The 24,210-nt window shown below is 46.4% G+C and overlaps 2 protein-coding genes across 2 annotated transcripts; both read right to left on the bottom strand.

The window, feature by feature from the left end:
* Positions 1–9,030: 9,030 nt before the first annotated feature.
* Positions 9,031–9,972, bottom strand: LOC149434060 (olfactory receptor 1G1-like). The gene has a single exon (XM_089664152.1). It carries the CDS (start codon positions 9,967–9,969, stop codon positions 9,031–9,033), a length of 939 nt encoding a protein of 312 aa, XP_089520278.1. The 5' UTR covers positions 9,970–9,972.
* A 9,811-nt stretch (positions 9,973–19,783) lies between these two features.
* On the bottom strand, positions 19,784–20,962 carry LOC149434059 (olfactory receptor 1G1-like). Its single transcript, XM_089664151.1, has 2 exons — positions 20,908–20,962; positions 19,784–20,682 (listed from the first exon to the last, which is right to left on the bottom strand). Exons 1-2 carry the CDS (start codon positions 20,945–20,947, stop codon positions 19,784–19,786), a joined length of 939 nt encoding a protein of 312 aa, XP_089520277.1. The 5' UTR covers positions 20,948–20,962.
* Positions 20,963–24,210: the final 3,248 nt, after the last annotated feature.

The raw sequence follows: 24,210 nt of genomic DNA, 5'->3' as shown, positions 1-24,210 counted from the left end.
ATTAATGGTCTCTTAAGATTTAATCTATAATACCTTTGTGACTTGAGTCCTTTTATTATAATTTGGTACAGTTATAAACATTTGAATTGTAAATAAAATTCACTGAAATTGTTTTATTCTTTTTTTGTCATTGGTTAGTGGACAAAACATTATAAAAGGAATTCTTCTTCTCCTTCTCCTTCCCCTTCTCCTTCTCCTTCCTCCTCTCCTCCTTCTCATTCCACCTTTCCTTCTCCTTCCCCTTCCCCCTCTCCTCCTTCTCCTTCCCCTTCCCCCTCTCCTCCTTCTCCTTTCCCTTCCCCTTCTCCGTCCCCCTCTCCTCCTTCCCCCTCTCCTTCCCCTTCCCCTTCCCTTCCCCTTCCTTCTCCTTCCCCCTCTTCTCCTTCCCCTTCCCTTTCCCCCTCTCCTTCTCTCTTCTCCTTCTCTCTTCTCCTTCTCCTTCTTGATCCCCTTCTCTTTCCCCTTCTCCTTCTCCTTCCCCCTCTCCTCCTTCTCATTCCACCTCTCCTTCTCCTTCCCCTTCCCCCTCTCCTCCTTCTCCTTCCCCTTCCCCCTCTCCTCCTTCTCCTTCTCCTTCCCCTTCCACTTCCCCCTCTCCTCCTTCTCCTTTCCCTTCCCCTTCTCCTTCCCCCTCTCCTCCTTCCCCTTCCCCTTCTCCTTCCTTCTCTTCCTCTCCTTCCCCTTCCCCCTCTCCTTCCCCTTCCCTTCCCCTTCCTTCTCTCTTCTCCTTCTCCTTCCCCCTCTCCTCCTTCCCCTTCCCCTTCTCCTTCCTTCTCTTCCTCTCCTTCCCCTTCCCCCTTTCCTTCCCCTTCCTTCTCTCTTCTCCTTCTCCTTCCCCTTCCCCCTCTTGTTCCCCTTCCCCCTCTCCTTCTGGTTCTCCTTCCCCTTCCCCCTCTCCTCCTTCTCCTTCTTCTCCTCCTTAAAACCTTAAAAAATGTTTTAATTAGAAATATACTTTGTATTGGTAATATATTATTTTGCACAAACACTTCCATTGTTACTTTCCTTGTAAAACTTGTTAAAAAAAGTAAAGAGTTACTACAATTTTGAACTAAAACTTTTTTGTTTAAAAACAGAAAAAAAAATATAATAAAATCAGCATATGTCCTTAAAAGCACTGTAAAAAATGATTTTGATGGACAAGTTCTTTTTCTGAATCTAACCAATAGATACTGATGTTTAATAATTTGGGCTGGGCATCTAGAATTCAGCATCTTGTGGTCCAGGACTGTCTGTTCTGTTCTGAAAGCACAATGATGTCTTAGTTGGCGCTTTATCAATCCTGTATAATAATAATAATTAGTAAACATCTCATAAAATGTAACATTTACCATATATTTGTCATTTGTGGGATGATTTTTATAAAACCAAACAAATTTACAGCGAATAAAATGATAAAAATATGAACAGAAAATATTCTCTGTTGGTATTATATTATTTTGTATTTTAAAATGTGTAAAAATAAAACAATAAATTCTGGTCTGATAACTTCCCCTGAGTAGTACATTGTTATTATGGTAACATTATACTACTCTGGTCACAGTGTGTTATGAAAAAAAAAAAAAAAAAATAGTAAAAAGAAATAAAAAGTGTAAAAAATGGTTAAAATTGTTCTTTTTTTTTGTACCGTCACCAGTCAGTGTCCCGATCACAGCCATGCCAGTTATATGATGACGCTGTACTGCACTGGTGACAGGATGAAAATAAAAATTGTGAAAACATTAATTTCCTCATTTTCCAAAATATTAGAACAAAAAACTTCAACTTCAAAAAACTCGCCATGCCTCTTACAAAATACCTCGGACTGTCTACTTAGCAAAAAGGGGTATTTTGGGGGATATCTGTACCGTCCTGACATTTGGGGGATATCTGTACTGTCCTGACATTTGGGGGATATCTGTACTGTCCTGACATTTGGGGGATATCTGTACCGTCCTGACATTTGGGGGATATCTGTACTGTCCTGACATTTGGGGGATATCTGTACTGTCCTGACATTTGGGGGATATCTGTACTGTCCTGACATTTGGAGGATATCTGTACCGTCCTGACATTTGGGGGATATCTGTACTGTCCTGACATTTGGGGGATATCTGTACTGTCTTGACATTTGGGGGATATCTGTACTGTCCTGACATTTGGGGATATCTGTACCGTCCTGACATTTGGGGGATATCTGTACTGTCCTGACATTTGGGGGCTATCTGTACTGTCCTGACATTTGGGGGATATCTGTACCGTCCTGACATTTGGGGGATATCTGTACCGTCCTGACATTTGGGGGATATCTGTACCGTCCTGACATTTGGGGGATATCTGTACTATTCTGACATTTGGGGGATATCTGTACCGTCCTGACATTTGGGGGATATCTGTACTGTCCTGACATTTGGGGGATATCTGTACCGTCCTGACATTTGGGGGATATCTGTACCGTCCTGACATTTGGGGGATATCTGTACTATTCTGACATTTGGGGGATATCTGTACCGTCCTGACATTTGGGGGATATCTGTACCGTCCTGACATTTGGGGGGGATATCTGTACTGTTCTGACATTTGGGGGATATCTGTACTGTCCTGACATTTTGGGGGGGATATCTGTACTGTCCTGACATTTGGGGGATATCTGTACTGTCCTGACATTTGGGGGATATCTGTACTATCCTGACATTTCGGGGATATCTGACATTTGGGGGATATCTGTACTGTCTTGACATTTGGGGGATATCTGACATTTGGGGGATATCTGTACTGTCCTGACATTTGGGGGATATCTGACATTTGGGGGATATCTGTACTGTCCTGGCATTTTTGGGCCTCAAGAAATTAGATCAGCCGTCAGTAGTTCAGGATTGATCGAGTTTCAGATATATCCCATAGTTTGTGAACTCGATAACTTTCCTACAGACTAAATAATAAATACTGATTTGGGTTATTTTCACCAAAGACATGGAGCAGAATACATCTCGGCCTAAATTTATGAAGAACAATTATTTATTTGCACAATTTTGTAACAGAAACTAAGAATAACATGTTTTTTTTTCATAATTTTTGTTAATTTAGCAAACAATGTCAGACACAGTGGTGATTACATACCACCAAAAGGAAGCTCTAGTTGTGCGAATAAAAGGATAAAAATTTAGTTTGGGTTCAGGGTTGCATGATCGCTCTTCATTCATCTCCCACATGGTGTCGCCTAGCAAAGCGGTGTCACATGAAAGTCCTTTCCAGGTCGCAGATTGCTGAGATCTTTCCTTTTATATAACTAACCTTCAGCTATCTAACCATCCTTCTCCTCGCCAAATATAAAAACAAATGTAGATCGGACCCACATGGGGTCTTATATCCCTGGTCAGCGCCTCTGTATTGTCTGCCAAACCTCTTACTACTACGAAATCGCAGGGAATCTCATCTGGGCTCCCTCCGCTGGTAGACTGGCAAGGCATATGGATGGCTACTGCCAGAACCTCCTGAAATATTCTGGCCTCAGAAAAGATTTTTATAGGTGGTATTATTCCATTGTTTGTTTAGCATCATTCAAACCAGCATACCCCCATTCATGATTCAGAGGTTGAATTCAACTGGGCACCACCCGAAAGTATCCAAACTTGGGATCAGAATATACAACGCGTCAGGGATCTGGGTATGACCAGAGATGTGTGGGAACACAGGTGTAGTCAGGGCTGGAGAGGTGGAATGGTCAGGCAGGCCGTTTGGTACAGTTAAGCACCGCCTGGTAGCATCTCTAGCAGCCCACAGCGTGGGGTTCCTCAGGGCACGGGGTCTAAGTCCCAATCTGCTTATTCACCAGGGCCCCTGATGGTGGGGATGGACTTGGAGCAGACTGAGACCAGGTCGCGACCCCTGAGTACGTCCGGCAATGGTAGAGAGCGTTGTCAGAGGTGTGCGGGAAAAGGAGCCTGACGTGAAGAGGCTGGTAGACCTGGTAACAGGGACAGATCCATGCGGGATGGATGAATGGATCATCTGGGTAGCGTAAGGGGTAGTCAGGCAGGCCAGGTCAGCAACGTGCGGGCAGCGAGGTACCGGAGGAGCAGGCAGAGAATGGTCAGGGTCACAAGCCGGGTTCAGTAACTCACGGGCAGCGCGGTACAGAGGATCAAGCAGAAGGATGGTCAGGCAAGCCAGGGGTTAAACAGGAGATGGTCAGCAGAGATCAGGATCAAAGCAGGGTCAGCAACAAATCAGGTAGGCAGATATGCAGGAACACAGGATACCAGGTACAGGGGCACAAGGGAAACAATACACCAAGGCACTGATTGCAGGCCTAGTCCTGCTCAAATACACCTCCTGCAATCATCCTCAGGTGATGGCTTGATTGCAGGAGTGAGATTCTGGCTGCTGAGAGCACCAGCTGGCCAGCCTTGGTACTGCAGCCCACAAGGCAGGTGAGTCCCACCACCATTGGCGAGTCCATTCCTGACACAACGTCAATCACGCTCTTCTCCAAAAAACATTCTTAAAGGTCTCGTTCGCTTTACTCAACAAACCCTTCCATCTTATTTCTTACAGAAGAGTTGCTCATCAAATATACACTCACACTTTATGAGGTCCACCTAGTCCACCTAGTCCTGGGTTGGATCCCCTTTTTCCTTCATTCTTCATGGCATAAATTCAACAAGGTGTTGGAAACATTCCTCAGAGATTTGGGTCCATATTGACATGAAAGCATCATGTAGTGGCTGAAGATTTTTTGGCTGCACATCCATGAACCATTGATACAAGGCAGGATGGAGCCACCACACCATGACACCACCACCACCAGCCTGAACCATTGATACAAGGCAGGATGGATCCCCCACACCATGACACCACCACCACCAGCCTGAACCATTGATACAAGGCAGGATGGATCCACCACACCATGACACCACCACCACCAGCCTGAACCATTGATACAAGGCAGGATGGATCCACCACACCATGACACCACCACCAGCCTGAACCATTGATACAAGGCAGGATGGATCCACCACACCATGACACCACCACCAGCCTGAACCATTGATACAAGGCAGGATGGATCCCCCACACCATGACACCACCACCACCAGCCTGAACCGTTGATACAAGGCAGGATGGAGCCACCACACCATGACACCACCACCACCAGCCTGAACCAATGATACAAGGCAGGATGGATCCACCACACCATGACACCACCACCACCAGCCTGAACCGTGGATACAAGTCAGTATGGTGTCAGGAGAAAAGACGAGGAAGCCCTGGCAAATGCTCCAATGCTCAATATGTCTGTGGCAATTCGCGAAATAATTACTGACACTCAGCGGCCTTTATAAGGACTGCAGCTCTGCTCAATAATTGCTGGATTACCATCAGCCCCCTGTTCCTGTGTTTTTGTGTATACTGCTAATTACCTGTTACTGACCCGGCTTGACCCTGTCCTTGCTTTGGCTCTCTTCCTGGCTCTCTACCCCAGCTTGATCCTGACCTTGCTCCTGTCTGCTGCTCCATGTATGACTCCAACTTGATCCTGACCTCGCTCCTGTCTGCAGCTTTGTGTATGACCCTGGCATGATCCTGACCTTGCTCCTGTCTGCTGCTCCATGTATGACTCCAGCTCGATCCTGACCTCGCTCCTGTCTGCAGCTCCATGTATGACCCCGGCATGATCCTGACCTCGCTCCTGTCTGCTGCTCCGTGTATGACCCCTGCTTGATCCTGACCTCGCTCCTGTCTGCTGCTCCATGTATGACTCCAGCTTGATCCTGACCTCGCTCCTGTCTGCAGCTCTGTGTATGACTCTGGCATGATCCTGACCTCGCTCCTCTCCATGTATGACCCCGGCTTGATACTGACCTTGCTCCTGTCTGCAGCTCCATGTATGACCCCGGCTTGATCCTGACCTCGCTCTTGTCTGCTGCTCTGTGTATGACCCCGGCTTGATCCTGACCTTGCTCCTGTCTGCTGCTCCATGTATGACCCTGGCTTGATGCTGACCTTGATCCTGTCTGCTGCTCCATGTATGACCCTGGCTTGATCCTGACCTTGCTCCTGTCTGTTACTCTGTGTATGATCCCGGCTTGATCCTGACCTCGCTCCTGTCTGCTGCTCTGTGTATGACAATGGCTTGATCCTGACCTCGCTCCTGTCTGCTGCTCCGTGTATGACCCCTGCTTGATCCTGACCTCGCTCCTGTCTGTTGCTCTGTGTATGACCCCGGCTTGATCCTGACCTTGCTCCTGTCTGATGCTCTGTGTATGACCCGGCTTGATCCTGACCTTGCTCCTGTCTGCTGCTCTGTGTATGACAATGGCTTGATCCTGACCTCGCTCCTGTCTGCTGCTCCGTGTATGACCCCTGCTTGATCCTGACCTCGCTCCTGTCTGTTGCTCTGTGTATGACCCCGGCTTGATCCTGACCTTGCTCCTGTCTGATGCTCTGTGTATGACCCGGCTTGATCCTGACCTTGCTCCTGTCTGCTGCTCTGTGTATGATCCCGGATTGATCCTGACCTTGCTCCTGTCTGCTGTTCTGTGTATGATACCAGCTTGATCCTGACTTTGCTCCTGTTGCACTGCTCCATGTATGACCCCTGCTCGATCCTGATCTTTCTCCTGTCTGCTGCTCCATGTATGACCCCGGCTTGATCCTGACTTTGCTCCTGTGTGCTGCTCCATGGATGACCTCGGCTTGATCCTCAACTTGCTCCTCTCTGCTGCTCTGTGGATGACCCCGGCTTGATCCTGACATTGCTCCTGTGTGCTGCTCCATGGATGACCCCGGCTTGATCCTCAACTTGCTCCTGTCTGCTGCTCTGTGTATGACCTCTGTGATCCTGACCTTTCTCCTGTCTGCCACTCTGTGAATGATCCCGGCTTGACCCTGACCTTGCTCTTGTCTGCTGTTCTGTATTGGGTCTGGCTACTGACTACTCTACTTATCCACCAGAACCCACTTGTCCTCTGGAGAAACTCCTTCTGCATCTGGAGCACCCACGGGTTCCATCTCATCAGGCGTCACCAAGCAGCAACACCACTGGCAACCCGTGCTTCTTTGGGCACTGCACGTCCTGTTTCCACCTCCAGGGGCGCACAGCACTTAGTCGTAAGGGAAGCCCTCTCTCTATTCCAGTTCCGGTCATGTATGTGACAGATGGATCCACCACACCATGACACCACCACCACCACCAACCTGAACCATTGATACAAGGCAGGATGGATCCACCACACCATGACACCATGACCACCAGCCTGAACCGTGGATACAAGGCAGGATGGATCCACCACACCATGACACCACCAGCCTGAACCATTGATACAAGGCAGGATGGATCCACCACACCATGACACCACCACCACCAGCCTGAACCATTGATACAAGGCAAGATGGATCCACCACACCATGACACCACCACCACCAGCCTGAACCATTGATACAAGGCAGGATGGATCCACCACACCATGACACCACCACCACCAGCCTGAACCATTGATACAAGGCAAGATGGATCCACCACACCATGACACCACCACCACCAGCCTGAACCATTGATACAAGGCAAGATGGATCCACCACACCATGACACCACCACCACCAGCCTGAACCGTTGATACAAGGCAGGATGGATCCCCCACACCATGACACCATGACCACCAGCCTGAACCGTGGATACAAGGCAGGATGGATCCACCACACCATGACACCACCAGCCTGAACCATTGATACAAGGCAGGATGGATCCACCACACCATGACACCACCACCACCAGCCTGAACCATTGATACAAGGCAAGATGGATCCACCACACCATGACACCACCACCACCAGCCTGAACCATTGATACAAGGCAAGATGGATCCACCACACCATGACACCACCACCACCAGCCTGAACCGTTGATACAAGGCAGGATGGATCCATGCTTTCATGTTGTTTACACCAAATTCTGACCCTACCATCTGAATGTAGCAGCTGAAATCCAGACTCATCAGACCAGGCAACGTTTCTCCAATCTTCTATTATCCAATTTTGGTGAGCCTGCGCAAATTGTTGCCTCCGTTTCCTATTCTTGGCTGACAAGAGTGACAACCAGTGTGGCCTTCTGCTGCTGTAGCCCATCTGCTTCAAGGTTGGACGTGTTGTGCGTTCAGAGACTATATTCTGCATACCTTGGATGTAACGAGTTGTTATTTGAGTTATTGTTGCCTTTATATCATCTGGAACCAGTCTGCCCATTCTCCTCTGACCTCTGACCTCAACAAGGCATTTTCCTGCACACAACTGCCGCTCACTTGATATTTTCTCTTTTTTGGACCATTTTCTGTAAACCCTAGAGATGGTTGTGCGGGAAAATCCCAGGAGATCAGCAGTTTTTTTTTTTAAATCCTCAGACCAGCCCATCTGGCACCGACAACCATGTCATATTCAAAATCACTTAAATCCCCTTTCTTCCCCATTCCGATGCTTGATTTGAGAACTTCAGAAAGTCATCTTCACCACATACAGATGCCTAAATGGATTGAGTTGCTGCCACATGATTGGCTGATTAGCAATTTCTGTTACCAAGCAACTGAACAGACTTACCTAATAAAATCGGCAAGAGCCTGGAAATGTCTGACAGAGTTTTAAAACGGCTAAAAACAGACTTAATGGCAGAATGTCGAATGGAAAGCTATTGACGATTTCAAACAATTCGCATGAAGCGTTTCTTACAATGTAGCAACTGTGGATATCGGATTCACCTAATTTCAACCTAATGGTTGTCAGCTTTTAACAAACAAACCTGAGCTGGATCTTTATGAAGCTGTGTGCCAAGTTAAAGCCTTCTCTGTCCGTAAAATAGTCATTGATAATTTTTTTTTTTGAAGATAAGCAATGTATACTGAAACTGCTAAATGTGACCTCGGAATCCAGGATACAATGACCCCGGGTCATGAAAGGGCTGAATGCAGCTACTAGCGGCTGACTTTATTTATTTTATTAAAGACATTAATGAAAGTGCAGAGAAGCACAAAAGTACCAAATTTTACATTTTTATTTTCATCAGGAAGCCTGAATTAATTTTAGGTGATAATAAGACCTCACAAGTGCCTCCATGAGATCTTTGTTCCTCAGGCTGTAGATCAGAGGGTTCAGCAATGGGTTAATGAGGGCAGATATGACTGAAATCAGTTTGTTTAAGTACAACATATTGCTGGAAGTTGGGACAAAGTAAATAAAAATTAAAGAGCTATAAAAGATGGCGACCACGGTGAGGTGTGAGGTGCAGGTGGAGAATGCTTTCCTCTTTCCAGTCTTACTACGGATTCTGAGGATGGTACTAAAAATATAGACATATGGAAGAAAGGTCAGAAGAAAGGCTCCTAATCCAAAAGTAGCACCTAATAAGAATACGGCCGCCATGTTTATGAAGGGGTCAGTACATGTAATCTGATATAAGTGTGGAAGGTCACAAAAGAAGTTGTGGATGGAAGATGTTCTACAGAAGGACAACCTGAGCAAAAATAAAGTGTGAACCAAAGAGTAAGAACATCCTGCAACCCAGACCATGGAGGCCATATGAGCACAGACCCTCCAAGACATCATTAGTTTGTAATGTAGGGGGTGGCAGACGGCAATGTAGCGGTCGTAGGACATAGCCGAGAGCAACAAAAGTTCTGAGCCAGCAAAGTAAATGTAGAAAAAGACTTGGGCAGTACAGGCAGGAATGGATATTGATCGTCTTTTTGTGACCAAGTCATAGAGCATCCTTGGTGCGGTCACTGATGAATAGGACATGTCCAGAAATGCCAAGTTGGCAAGAAAAAAATACATTGGGTTGTGCAGATGGTGGTCAGTGAGGACCAAGAAAAATATAAGAAGGTTTGTGATAAGAGTCATCAGATAGATCAGAAGGAAAAGCCCAAAAAGTGCCTTCATGGTCAGTGGATGGTCTGATAGACCTACGAGGGTAAAAGAGGAAATCTCTGTCTGATTCCTCATAATGTTTATAATTTTATAATAATTGTTTTTCTCAGATTAAGTTTATCAACATAGAATGATAATACAATTATTGTTCTGATATCATCATCTTTCTGAAGACATTAAAAAAAAAAAAAAAAAGTATAACATGTACGGTGTGCCTACACATTATACATGAAGAGTACAAAAAGTGCATTCATGGTCAGTGGATGGACCGACCCACAAGAGTAAGAGACGTAATCTCTGTCTGATTCCTCATAATATTTCTTTTTGTCTGTTTAAATTTGTTCTAATTGAACAGAAATATAATAAAACTTCTGAAGGGTTATCAAAAGGAAAACACGTCCGGTCTGCATTCACATTGTACATGAAGACATTTGTACCAGCTAGAGCTTTATTCTTATATAAAATGTTGGAAGTCCTGCAGGACCGTCTGCCGTGTTGTAGGAACACAAAGCTGAAAGTCATCTCATTAATGGTCTCTTAAGATTTAATCTATAACACCTTTGTGACTTGAGTCCTTTTATTATAATTTGGTAGTTATAAATATTTGAATTGTAAATAAAATTCATTGAAATTGTTTTATTCTTTTTTTGTCATTTTTTATTATTGGTTAGTGGACAAAACATTATAAAAGGAATTCTTCTTCTCCTTCTCCTTCCCCCTCTCCTCCTTCTCCTTCCCCTTCTCCTTCCCCTTCCCCCTCTCCTCCTTCTCCTTCCCCTTCCCCCTCTCCTCCTTCTCCTTTCCCTTCCCCTTCTCCGTCCCCCTCTCCTCCTTCCCCTTCCCCTTCTCCTTCCCCCTCTTCCTCTCCTTCCCCTTTCCCCTCTCCTTCTCCTTCCCCCTCTTCCCCTTCCCTTTCCCCCTCTCCTTCTCTCTTCTCCTTCTCTCTTCTCCTTCTCCTTCCCCTTCCCCCTCTCCTCCTTCTCCTTCCCCTTCTCCTTCCCCTTCCCCTTCTCCTTCCCCCTCTCCTCCTTCTCATTCCACCTCTCCTTCTCCTTCCCCTTCCCCCTCTCCTCCTTCTCCTTCCCCTTCCACTTCCCCCTCTCCTTCTTCTCCTTTCCCTTCCCCTTCTCCGTCCCCCTCTCCTCCTTCCCCTTCCCCTTCTCCTTCCCCCTCTTCCTCTCCTTCCCCTTTCCCCTCTCCTTCTCCTTCCCCCTCTTCCCCTTCCCTTTCCCCCTCTCCTTCTCTCTTCTCCTTCTCTCTTCTCCTTCTCCTTCCCCTTCCCCCTCTCCTCCTTCTCCTTCCCCTTCTCCTTCCCCTTCCCCTTCTCCTTCCCCCTCTCCTCCTTCTCATTCCACCTCTCCTTCTCCTTCCCCTTCCCCCTCTCCTCCTTCTCCTTCCCCTTCCACTTCCCCCTCTCCTTCTTCTCCTTTCCCTTCCCCTTCTCCGTCCCCCTCTCCTCCTTCCCCTTCCCCTTCTCCTTCCTTCTCTTCCTCTCCTTCCCTTTCCCCCTCTCCTTCCCCTTCCCTTCCCCTTCCTTCTCTCTTCTCCTTCTCCTTCCCCTTCCTTTTCCCCTTCCCCCTCTCCTTCCCCTTCACCCTCTCCTTCTGCATCTCCTTCCCCCTCTCCTCCTTCTTCTTCTTCTCCTGCTTCTCCGTCCCCCTCTCCTCCTTCCCCTTCCCCTTCTCCTTCCTTCTCTTCCTCTCCTTCCCCTTCCCCCTTTTCCTTCCTTTCCCTTCCCCTTCCTTCTCTCTTCTCCTTCCCCTTCCCCCTCTCGTTCCCCTTCCCCCTCTCCTTCTGGTTCTCCTTCCCCTTCCCCCTCTCCTCCTTCTCCTTCTTCTCCTTCTCCTTCTTCTCCTCCTTAAAACCTTAAAAAATGTTTTAATTAGAAATATACTTTCTATTGGTAATATATTATTTTGCACAAACACTTCCATTGTTACTTTCCTTGTAAAAAAAGTAAAGAGTTACTACAATTTTGAACTAAAACTTTTTTGTTTAAAAACAGAAAAAAAAAATATAATAAAATCAGTATATGTCCTTAAAAGCACTGTAAAAAATGATTTTGATGGACAAGTTCTTTTTCTGAATCTAACCAATAGATACTGATGTTTAATAATTTGGGCTGGGCATCTAGAATTCAGCATCTTGTGGTCCAGGACTGTCTGTTCTGTTCTGAAAGCACAATGATGTCTTAGTTGGTGCTTTATAAATCCTGTATAATAATAATAATTAGTAAACATCTCATAAAATGTAACATTTACCATATATTTGTCATTTGTGGGATGATTTTTATAAAACCAAACAAATTTACAGTGAATAAAATGATAAAAATATGAACAGAAAATATTCTCTGTTGGTATTATATTATTTTGTATTTTAAAATGTGTAAAAATAAAAAAAAAATTCTGGTCTGATAACTTCCCCTGAGTAGTACATTGTTATTATGGTAACATTATACTACTCTGGTCACAGGTCTGACATTTGGGGGATATCTGTACTGTCCTGACATTTGGGGGATATCTGTACTGTGCTGACATTTGGGGGGATATCTGTACTGTCCTGACATTTGGGGGGATATCTGTATTGTCCTGACATTTGGGGGATATCTGTACTGTCCTGACATTTGGGGGATATCTGTCCTGACATTTGGGGGATATCTGTACTGTCCTGACATTTGGGGGATATCTGTCCTGACATTTGGGGGATATCTGTACTGTCCTGACATTTGGGGGATATCTGTACTGTTCTGACATTTGGGGGATATCTGTACTGTCCTGACATTTGGGGGATATCTGTACCGTCCTGACATTTGGGGGATATCTGTACCGTCCTGACATTTGGGGGATATCTGTACTGTCCTGACATTTGGGGGATATATGTACTGTTCTGACATTTGGGGGATATCTGTACCATCCTGACATTTGAGGGATATCTGTACTGTCCTGACATTTGGGGGATATCTGTACTGTCCTGACATTTGGGGGATATCTGTCCTGTCCTGACATTTGCGGGGATATCTGTCCTGTCCTGACATTTGGGGGGATATCTGTACTGTCCTGACATTTGGGGGATATCTGTCCTGTCCTGACATTTGGGGGGATATCTGTACTGTCCTGACATTTGGGGGATATCTGTACTGTTCGGAAATTTTGGGCCTCAAGAAATTAGATTGGCCATCAGTAGTTCAGGATTGATCGAGTTTCAGATATCTCCCATATATTGTGGACTTGATAACTTTCCTACAGACTAAATAATAAATACTGATTTGGGTTATTTTCACCAAAGACATGGAGCAGAATACATCTCGGCCTAAATTTATGAAGAACAATTATTTATTTGTGCAATTTTGTAACAGAAACGAAGAAAAACATGTTTTTTTTTCAAAATTTTTGTTAATTTAGCAAACAATGTAAGACACAGTGGTGATTACATACCAACAAATGGAAGCTCTAGTTGTGCGAATAAAAGGATATATTTAGTTTGGGTTCAGGGTTGCATGATCGCTCTTCATTCATCTCCCACATGGTGTCGCCTAGCAAAGAGGTGTCACTTGACAGTCCATTCGAAGTTGCAGATTGCTGAGATCTTTCTTTTTATATAAAGTTCTACTTGCCTTCAGCTATCTAACTATCCTTCTCCTCGCCAAATATAAAAACAAATGTAGATCGGACCCACATGGGGTCTTATATCCCTGGTCAGCGCCTCTATATTGTCTGCCAAACCTCTTACTACTACGAAACCGCAGGGAATCTCATCTGGGCTCCCTCCGCTGGAAGATTGGCAAGGCATAAGGATGGCTACTGCCAGAACCTCCTGAAATATTCTGGCCTCAGAAAAGTTTTTTATAGGTGGTATTACTCCATTGTTTGTTTAGCATCACTCAAACCAGCATAACCCCATTCATGATTCAGAGGTGGAATTCAACTGGGCACCACCCGAAAGTATCCAAACTTGGGATCAGAATATACAACGTCAATCACGCTCTTCTCCAAAAAACATTCTTAAAGGTCTCTTTCGCTTTACTCAACAAACCCTTCCCTGTCTTACTTCTTACAGAAGAGTTGCTCATCAAATATACACTCACACTTTATGAGGTCCACCTTGCTAGTCGCGGGTTGGACCCCGTTTTGCCTTCATCCTTCATGGCATAGATCAGGGCTTAAAATTTTGAGTCTAGACCTACTAGCCAGGCACAAACCTTACTCTCCACCAGTTGCCCCACCCAACCTTGCCCAGGTAAGCCTTCAACCCCACCCCAGGATGCCCCAACCCGCCCCAGCCCTGCCCCCAACCACGCCCACTTAAAGTTTATGAAATTACATTTTTCTTTAGAATAAAGAGTCCAAAATATAAAAAAAAGCAATTATAACATAGCTTTATTATGCCAATTTAAACATAACAGTAATAGCTTAATAGCAATCAAAATATCAAGTTTTACAGCTTTAAACCTGTAGTAAACATTTTGTATTTTTTTTTGTTTATCTCCTGCATCTTTAGTAACCAAAGTCTCTTTTAAAAAATGTAAGTTTAGTTAATGTAATTTACCTTAAGCTGGCGGGTGTAGTGATGTGCACCGTTGGCGGGTCTCTCCTTCACATGTCCCCCATGCTGGTGTAGAGCAGGCCTCTCCTCATGTCCCCCTAGGCGGTGTAGAGTGGGCCTTGTGTCCCCTAAGGTGGTGTAGAGCGGGCCTCATGTTCCCCAAGGTGGTGTAGAGCGGGCCTCGTGTCCCCCAAGGCAGTGGAGAGTGGGCCTCGTGTCCCCCAATGCCGTGGAGAGTGGGCCTCTCCTCATGTCCCCCAAGGCGGTATAGAGCGGGCCTCGTGTCCCCCAAGGTGGTGTAGAGCAGGTCTCATGTCCCCCCTCATGTCCCCCAAGGCGGCGTAGAGCGGGTCTCGTGTTCCCCAAGGCAGTGGAGAGCGGGCCTTGTGTCCCCCCAAGGCGGTGTAGAGCGGGCCTCGTGTCCCCCAAGGCAGTGGAGAGTGGGCCTCGTGTCCCCCAATGCTGTGGAGAGTGGGCCTCGTGTCCCCCAAGGTGGTGTAGAGTGGGCCTTGTGTCCCCCAAGGTGGTGGAGAGCGGGCCTCGTGTCCCTCAAGGCGGTGTAAAGCGGGCCTCGTGTCCCCCAAGGCGGTGGAGAGCAGACCTCTCCTCAAGTCCCCCATGGCAGTGGACAGGATGTTTCCTCTCAGCAGAGGAGAGCGGACCTCTCCTGCACCTGTCCCCTCAGCGGCGCTGCCAGTGTAATGGCGGTGCCGCAGAAGCCAGAAACTGGAAGTTGAAAACCGGAACTCGGCTTCACAATGAGGCTTGGAGCGCTCGCCACACAGGAATTTCTCCTCACATTTGGCGAGCGGGCGAGTGGCTTTTTCAAGCCCTGGTATAGACCCAACAAGGTGTTGGAAACGTTCCTCAGACATTAGGGTGATGGCATCACGCAGTTGCTGCAGATTTGTCAGCTGCACATCCATGAACCGTGGATACAAGGCAGGATGGATCCCCCACACCATGACACCACCACCAGCCTGAACCATTGATACAAGTCAGGATGGTGTCAGGAGAAAAGACGAGGAAGCCCTAGCAAATGCGCCAATGCTCAATATAGCCGCGCCAATTTGCGAAAGTGCACCGGCACATGCAGGGCGTGATAATTACTGATACTCAGTGGCCTTTATATGGACTGCAGCTCTGCTCAATAATTGCTGGATTACTGTCAGCCCCCTGTACCTGTGTTCCTGTATATACTGCTGATTACCCGTTGCCAAACCGGCTTGACCCTGGTCTTGCTTCGGCTCTCTTCCTGGCTCTCTACCCCAGCTTGATCCTGACCTTGGTCCTGTCTGCTGCTCCATGTATGACCCCAGCTTGATCCTGACCTTGCTCCTGTCTGCTGCTCCATGTATGACCCCAGCTTGATCCTGACCTTGCTCTTGTCTGCTGCTCTGTGTATGACCGTGGCTTGATCCTGACCTTGCTCCTGGATGCTGCTCCGTGTATGACCCCAGCTTGATCCTGACCTTGCTCCTGTCTGCTGCTCCATGTATGACCCCAGCTTGATCCTGACCTTGCTGCTGTCTGCTGCTCCATGTATGACCCCAGCTTGATCCAGACCTTGCTCCTGTCTGCTGCTCCATGTATGACCCCAGCTTGATCCTGACCTTGCTCTTGTCTGCTGCTCTGTGTATGACCGTGGCTTGATCCTGACCTTGCTCCTGGATGCTGCTGTATGACCCCAGCTTGATCCTGACCTTGCTCCTGTCTGCTGCTCCATGTATGACCCCAGCTTGATCCTGACCTTGCTCCTGTCTGCTGCTCCGTGTATGACCCCAGCTTGATCCTGACCTTGCTCCTGTCTGCTGCTCCATGTATGACCCCAGCTTGATCCTGACCTTGCTCCTGTCTGCTGCTCCATGTATGACCCCAGCTTGATCCTGACCTTGCTCCTGTCTGCTGCTCCGTGTATGACCCCTGCTTGATCCTGACCTCGCTCCTCTGTGCCGCTCTGCGAATGATCCCGGCTTGACCCTGACCTTGCTCCTTTTTGCTGTTCCGTATTAATCCTGGTTCTGGCTACTGACTACTCTACTCATCCACCAGAATCCACGTGTCCTCTGGAGAAACTCCTTCAGCACCTGGAGCACCCATGGGTTCCGTCTCATCAGGTGTCACCAAGCAGCAACACCATTGGCAACCCGTGCTTCTTTGGGCACTGCACCCCCTGTTTACACCTCCAGGGGCGCACAGCACTTAGTCGTAAGGGAAGCCCTCTCTTTATTCCAGCCTCCGGTCATGTTCGTGACAGATGGATCCACCACACCATGACACCACCACCACCAGCCTGAACCATTGATACAAGGCAGGATGGATCCCCCACACCATGACACCACCACCACCAGCCTGAACCATTGATACAAGGCAGGATGGATCCCACACACCATGACACCACCACCACCAGCCTGAACCATTGATACAAGGCAGGATGGATCCCCCACACCATGACACCACCACCACCAGCCTGAACCATTGATACAAGGCAGGATGGATCCCCCACACCATGACACCACCACCACCAGCCTGAACCGTTGATACAAGGCAGGATGGATCCCCCACACCATGACACCACCAGCCTGAACCGTTGATACAAGGCAGGATGGATCCACCACACCATGACACCACCACCACCAGCCTGAACCGTTGATACAAGGCAGGATGGATCCACCACACCATGACACCACCACCAGCCTGAACCGTTGATACAAGGCACGATGGATCCACCACACCATGACACCACCACCAGCCTGAACCGTTGATACAAGGCAGGATGGATCCACCACACCATGACACCACCACCAGCCTGAACCGTTGATACAAGGCAGGATGGATCCACCACACCATGACACCACCACCAGCCTGAACCGTTGATACAAGGCAGGATGGATCCACCACACCATGACACCACCACCAGCCTGAACCGTTGATACAAGGCACGATGGATCCACCACACCATGACACCACCACCAGCCTGAACCGTTGATACAAGGCAGGATGGATCCACCACACCATGACACCACCACCAGCCTGAACCGTTGATACAAGGCAGGATGGATCCACCACACCATGACACCACCACCAGCCTGAACCGTTGATACAAGGCAGGATGGATCCACCACACCATGACACCACCACCAGCCTGAACCGTTGATACAAGGCAGGATGGATCCACCACACCATGACACCACCACCAGCCTGAACCGTTGATACAAGGCAGGATGGATCCACCACACCATGACACCACCACCAGCCTGAACCGTTGATACAAGGCAGGATGGATCCACCACACCATGACACCACCACCAGCCTGAACCGTTGATACAAGGCACGATGGATCCACCACACCATGACACCACCACCAGCCTGAACCATGGATACAAGGCAGGATGGATCCACCTCACCATGACACCACCACCACCAGCCTGAACCATGGATACAAGGCAGGATGGATCCCCCACACCATGACACCACCACCACCAGCCTGAACCATTGATACAAGGCAGGATGGATCCACCACACCGTGACACCACCACCACCAGCCTGAACCATTGATACAAGGCAGGATGGATCCACCACACCATGACACCACCACCACCAGCCTGAACCATGGATACAAGGCAGGATGGATCCCCCACACCATGACACCACCACCACCAGCCTGAACCATGGATACAAGGCAGGATGGATCCATGCTTTCATGTTGTTTACACCGCATTCTGACCCGACCATCTGAATGTAGCAGCTGAAATCCAGACTCATCAGACCAGGCAACATTTCTCCAATCTTCTATTATCCAATTTTGGTGAACCTGCGTGAATCTGCTGTTGCATGATTGAAGACATTGGTGGACGTGGCAGCAGAGGAGGTCTATGGGAAGTGTTTGGAGAAGATGGTAGAACAATGTTTGGAGGCAATCTCATCTTTATTATGGATCCTATGCTGATTTCATCTATGTTAGGGTAATTATGCACTTTTTATATTGTGTGCAGTGGAGTTACTAATTGAGTTGTTGGAGTCCTGATATTTCACGATTGCTGTGGCACCTTAGTTTGTCTGCATGTGACACGTGTGGCACTTTATTATAATACCTGGGATAATACACTATTTTTAGATTTATTCTTTGAGGTATAAGAAGATCTTCTGGAGTATACCATCAATCTTATTCGGGGATAAAGATTTATTGTGAAATCACCTGCAAGAATTTTTTGGATTTTAATTTGGACTTTATTTGGACTCTAGGTGTACGGGACACTTTATTTTTATTTATTTCAGTCAAGTTTGCTTATTATTATTTTATTTACTTATGTACTTCAGGGGAAGGAATGTTAAGTGACTTGTTGGGGTTTTGGTAGAGGGAGTTGAGTGCTGTTTTTGTTGTACTATTCTGCACACCTTGTTTGTAATGAGTTCTTATTTGAGTTCCTGTTGTCTTTCTATCATCTGGACCAGTCTGCCCATTCTCCTCTGACCTCTGACCTCAACAAGACATTTTCCTGCACACAACTGCCGCTCACTGGATATTTTCTCTTTTTTGGACCATTTTCTGTAAACCCTAGAGATGGTTGTGAATGAAAATCCTAGGAGATTAGCAGTTTTTTTTTTAAATCCTCAGACCAGCCCGTCTGGCACCAACAACCATGTCATATTCAAAATCACTTAAATCCCCTTTCTTCCCCATTCCAATGCTTGATTTGAACTTCAGAAAGTCATCTTCACCACATATAGATGCCTAAATGGATTGAGTTGCTGCCACATGATTGGCTGATTAGCAATTTCTGTTACCAAGCAACTGAACAGGCGTACCTAATAAAGTGGCCGGTGAGTGTACATTTACAGCCACCAATCGGCAAGAGTCTGGAAATCTCTAAGTTGTAAGCAGCTAAACACAGACTTAATGGCAGAATGTCGAATGGAAAGCTATTGACGATTTTAAACCATTCGCATGAAACGTTTCTCAAAATGTAGCAACTGTGGATATCGTATTCATCTAATTACAACCCAACGGTTGTCAGCTTTTAATAAAAAGCTGATATTTTGGATTTCTATGAAGCTGTGTGCCAGGTTAAAGCCTTCTCTGTCGTATAAATAAACATCTTAAAACATTTTGGCAGACGAAATAGTCATTGATAATTTTTTTTTTTTTTGAAGATAAGCAATGTATACTGAAACTGCTAAATGTGGCCTCGGAATCCAGGATACAATGACCCCGGGTCATGAAAGGGCTGAATGCAGCTACTAGCGGCTGACTTTATTTATTTTATTAAAGACATTACTGAAATTATTAGTTAACTGAAAACTGCAGAGAAGCAGAAAAGTACCAAATTTTACATTTTTATTTTCATCAGGAAGCCTGAATTAATTTTAGGTGATAATAAGACCTCATAAGTGCCTCCATGAGATCTTTGTTCCTCAGGCTGTAGATCAGAGGATTCAGCAATGGGTTAATGAGGGCAGATATGACTGAAAACAGTCTGTTTAAGTACAACATATTGCTGGAAGTTGGGACAAAATATATAAAAATTAAAGAGCCATAAAAGATGGAGACCACAGTGAGGTGTGAGGTGCAGGTGGAGAATGCTTTCCTCTTTCCAGTCTTACTACGGATTCTGAGGATGGTACTAAAAATATAGACATATGGAAGAAAGGTCAAAAGAACGACTCCTAATCCAAAAGTAGCTCCTGATAAGAATATGACCACCATGTTTATGAAGGGGTCAGTACATGTAATCTGATATAAGTGTGGAAGGTCACAAAAGAAGTTGTGGATGGAAGATGTTCTGCAGAAGGACAACCTGAGCAAAAATAAAGCGTGAACCAAAGAGACAGAACATCCTGCAACCCAGACCATGGAGGCCATATGAGTACATTCCCTCCAAGACATCATTAGTTTGTAATGTAGGGGGCGGCAGATGGCAATGTAGCGGTCGTAGGACATAGCCGAGAGCAAGAAAAGTTCTGAGCCAGTAAAGGAGACGTAGAAAAAGACTTGGGCTTTACAGGCAGGAATGGATATTGATCGGCTCTTTGTGACCAAGTCATAGAGCATCCTTGGTGCGGTCACTGATGAATAGGACATGTCCAGAAATGCCAAGTTGGCAAGAAAAAAATACATTGGGTTGTGCAGATGGTGGTCAGTGAGGACCAAGAAAAATATAAGAAGGTTTGTGATAAGAGTCATCAGATAGATCAGAAGGAAAAGCCCAAAAAGTGCATTTATGGTCAGTGGATGGTCTGATAGACCTACGAGGGTAAAAGAGGAAATCTCTGTCTGATTCCTCATATTGTTTATAATTTTATAATAATTGTTTTTCTCTGATTAAGTTTATCACAATAGAATGACAATACAATTATTGTTCTGATATCATCATCTTTCTGAAGACATTAAAAAAAAAAGTATAACATGTGCGGTACACATTATACATGAAGAGTACAAAAAGTGCATTCATGGTCAGTGGATGGACCGACCCACAAGAGTAAGAGACGTAATCTCTGTCTGATTCCTCATAATATTTCTTTTTGTCTGTTTAATATTTGTTCTAATTGAAGAGAAATATAATTATACTTCTGAAGGGTTATTAAAAGGAAAACACGTCCGGTCTGCATTCACATTGTACATGAAGACATTTGTACCAGCTAGAGCTTTATTCTTATATAAATGATGGAAGTCCTGCAGGACCGTCTGCCGTGTTGTAGGAACACAAAGCTGAAAGTCGTCTCATTAATGGTCTCTTAAGATTTAATCTATAACACCTTTGTGACTTGAGTCCTTTTATTATAATTTGGTACAGTTATAAATATTTGAATTGTAAATAAAATGCACGGAAATTGTTTTATTCTTTTTATTGTCACTTTTTATTAGTTAGTGGACAAAACTTTATAAAAGGAACACGTCTTCTTCTTCTCCCCTTCTCCTGCTTCTTCTCCTTCTGGGATTTGTCCTGTCCTGACATTTGGGGGATATCTGTACCGTCCTGACATTTGGGGGATATCTGTACTGTCCTGACATTTGGGGGATATCTGTACTGTCCTGACATTTGGGGGATATCTGTACCGTCCTGACATTTGGAGGATATCTGTACCGTCCTGACATTTGGGAATATCTGTACTGTCCTGACATTTGGGGGGATATCTGTACCGTTCTGACATTTGGGGGATATCTGTACCGTCCTGACATTTGGGGGATATCTGTACCATCCTGACATTTGGGGGATATCTGTACTGTCCTGACATTTGGGGGATATCTGACATTTGGAGGATATCTGTACTGTCCTGACATTTGGGGGATATCTGTACTGTCTTGACATTTGGGGGATATCTGACATTTGGGGGATATCTGACATTTGGGGGATATCTGTCCTGTCCTGATATTTGGGGGATATCTGTACCGTCCTGACATTTGGGGGATATCTGTACCGTCCTGACATTTGGGGGATATCTGTACCGTCCTGACATTTGGGGGATATCTGTACCGTCCTGACATTTGGGGGATATCTGTACTGTCCTGACATTTGGGGGATATCTGTACTGTCCTGACATTTGGGGGATATCTGACATTTGGGGGATATCTGTACAGTCCTGGCATTTTTGGGCCTCAAGAAATTAGATCAGCCGTCTGTAGTTCAGGATTGATCGAGTTTTAGATATATCCCATAGTTTGTGAACTCGATAACTTTCCTACAGACTAAATAATTATAATTAATACTGATTTGGGTTATTTTCACCAAAGACATGTAGCAGAATACATCTCGACCTAAATTTATGAAGAACAATTATTTATTTGCGCAATTTTGTAACAGAAACTAAGAATAACATGTTTTTTTTTCATAATTTTTGTTAATTTAGCAAACAATGTAAGACACAGTGGGGATTACATACCACCAAAAGGAAGCTCTAGTTGTGCGAATAAAAGGATAAAAATTTAGTTTGGGTTCAGGGTTGCATGATCGCTCTTCATTCATCTCCCACATGGTGTCGCCTAGCAAAGAGGTGTCACATGAAAGTCCTTTCCAGGTCGCAGATTGCTGAGATCTTTCCTTTTATATAACTAGCCTTCAGCTATCTAACCATCCTTCTCCTCGCCAAATATAAAAACAAATGTAGATCGGACCCACATGGGGTCTTATATCCCTGGTCAGCGCCTCTATATTGTCTGCCAAACCTCTTACTACTACGAAATCGCAGGGAATCTCATCTGGGCTCCCTCCGCTGGTAGACTGGCAAGGCATATGGATGGCTACTGCCAGAACCTCCTGAAATATTCTGGCCTCAGAAAAGATTTTTATAGGTGGTATTATTCCATTGTTTGTTTAGCATCATTCAAACCAGCATACCCCCATTCATGATTCAGAGGTTGAATTCAACTGGGCACCACCCGAAAGTATCCAAACTTGGGATCAGAATATACAACACGTCAGGGATCCGGGTATGACCAGAGATGTGTGGAAACACAGGCGTAGTCAGGGCTGGAGAGGTGGAATGGTCAAGCAGGCCGTTTGGTACTGTTAAGCACCGCCTGGCGGCGTCTCTAGCAGCCCACAGCGTGGGGTTCCTCAGGGCACGGGGTCTAAGTCCCAATCTGCTTATTCACCAGGGCCCCTGATGGTGGGGATGGACTTGGAGCAGACTGAGACCAGGTCGCGACCCCTGAGTACGTCCGGCAATGGTAGAGAGCGTTGTCAGAGGTGTGCGGGAAAAGGAGCCTGACGTGAAGAGGCTGGTAGACCTGGTAACAGGGACAGATCCATGCGGGATGGATGAATGGATCATCTGGGTAGCATAAGGGGTAGTCAGGCAGGCCAGGTCAGCAACGTGCGGGCAGCGAGGTACCGGAGGAGCAGGCAGAGAATGGTCAGGGTCACAAGCCGGGTTCAGTAACTCACGGGCAGCGCGGTACAGAGGATCAAGCAGAAGGATGGTCAGGCAAGCCAGGGGTTAAACAGGAGATGGTCAGCAGAGATCAGGATCAAAGCAGGGTCAGCAACAAATCAGGTAGGCAGATATGCAGGAACACAGGATACCAGGTACAGGGGCACAAGGGAAACAATACACCAAGGCACTGATTGCAGGCCTAGTCCTGCTCAAATACACCTCCTGCAATCATCCTCAGGTGATGGCTTGATTGCAGGAGTGAGATTCTGGCTGCTGAGAGCACCAGCTGGCCAGCCTTGGTACTGCAGCCCACAAGGCAGGTGAGTCCCACCACCATTGGCGAGTCCATTCCTGACACAACGTCAATCACGCTCTTCTCCAAAAAACATTCTTAAAGGTCTCGTTCGCTTTACTCAACAAACCCTTCCATCTTATTTCTTACAGAAGAGTTGCTCATCAAATATACACTCACACTTTATGAGGTCCACCTAGTCCACCTAGTCCTGGGTTGGATCCCCTTTTTCCTTCATTCTTCATGGCATAAATTCAACAAGGTGTTGGAAACATTCCTCAGAGATTTGGGTCCATATTGACATGAAAGCATCATGTAGTGGCTGAAGATTTTTTGGCTGCACATCCATGAACCATTGATACAAGGCAGGATGGATCCCCCACACCATGACACCACCACCACCAGCCTGAACCGTTGATACAAGGCAGGATGGAGCCACCACACCATGACACCACCACCACCAGCCTGAACCATTGATACAAGGCAGGATGGATCCACCACACCATGACACCACCACCACCAGCCTGAACCATTGATACAAGGCAGGATGGATCCACCACACCATGACACCACCACCAGCCTGAACCATTGATACAAGGCAGGATGGA

The sequence above is a fragment of the Staurois parvus genome, unplaced genomic scaffold (assembly GCF_062004578.1).
Source record: "Staurois parvus isolate SC_StPar_1 unplaced genomic scaffold, SC_StPar_1.0 ptg001842l, whole genome shotgun sequence".
Classification (NCBI taxonomy): domain Eukaryota; kingdom Metazoa; phylum Chordata; class Amphibia; order Anura; family Ranidae; genus Staurois; species Staurois parvus.
The sequence above is the reverse complement of the archived record's forward strand: the minus strand, read 5'-3'. Positions and strand labels throughout refer to the sequence as shown.

What these genes read in the sequence shown, in the direction of transcription:
- LOC149434060 (XM_089664152.1), bottom strand. Translation starts at nt 9,969, where the DNA reads ATGAGGAATCAGACAGAGATTTCCTCTTTTACCCTCGTAGGTCTATCA.
- LOC149434059 (XM_089664151.1), bottom strand. Translation starts at nt 20,947, where the DNA reads ATGAGGAATCAGACAGAGATTACGTCTCTTACTCTTGTGG. An exon ending in TACGTCTCTTACTCTTGTGG is followed by an intron (nt 20,683 to 20,907) that starts GTCGGTCCATCC and finishes TTACCCTCGTAG; the next exon opens with GTCTATCAGACCATCCACTG.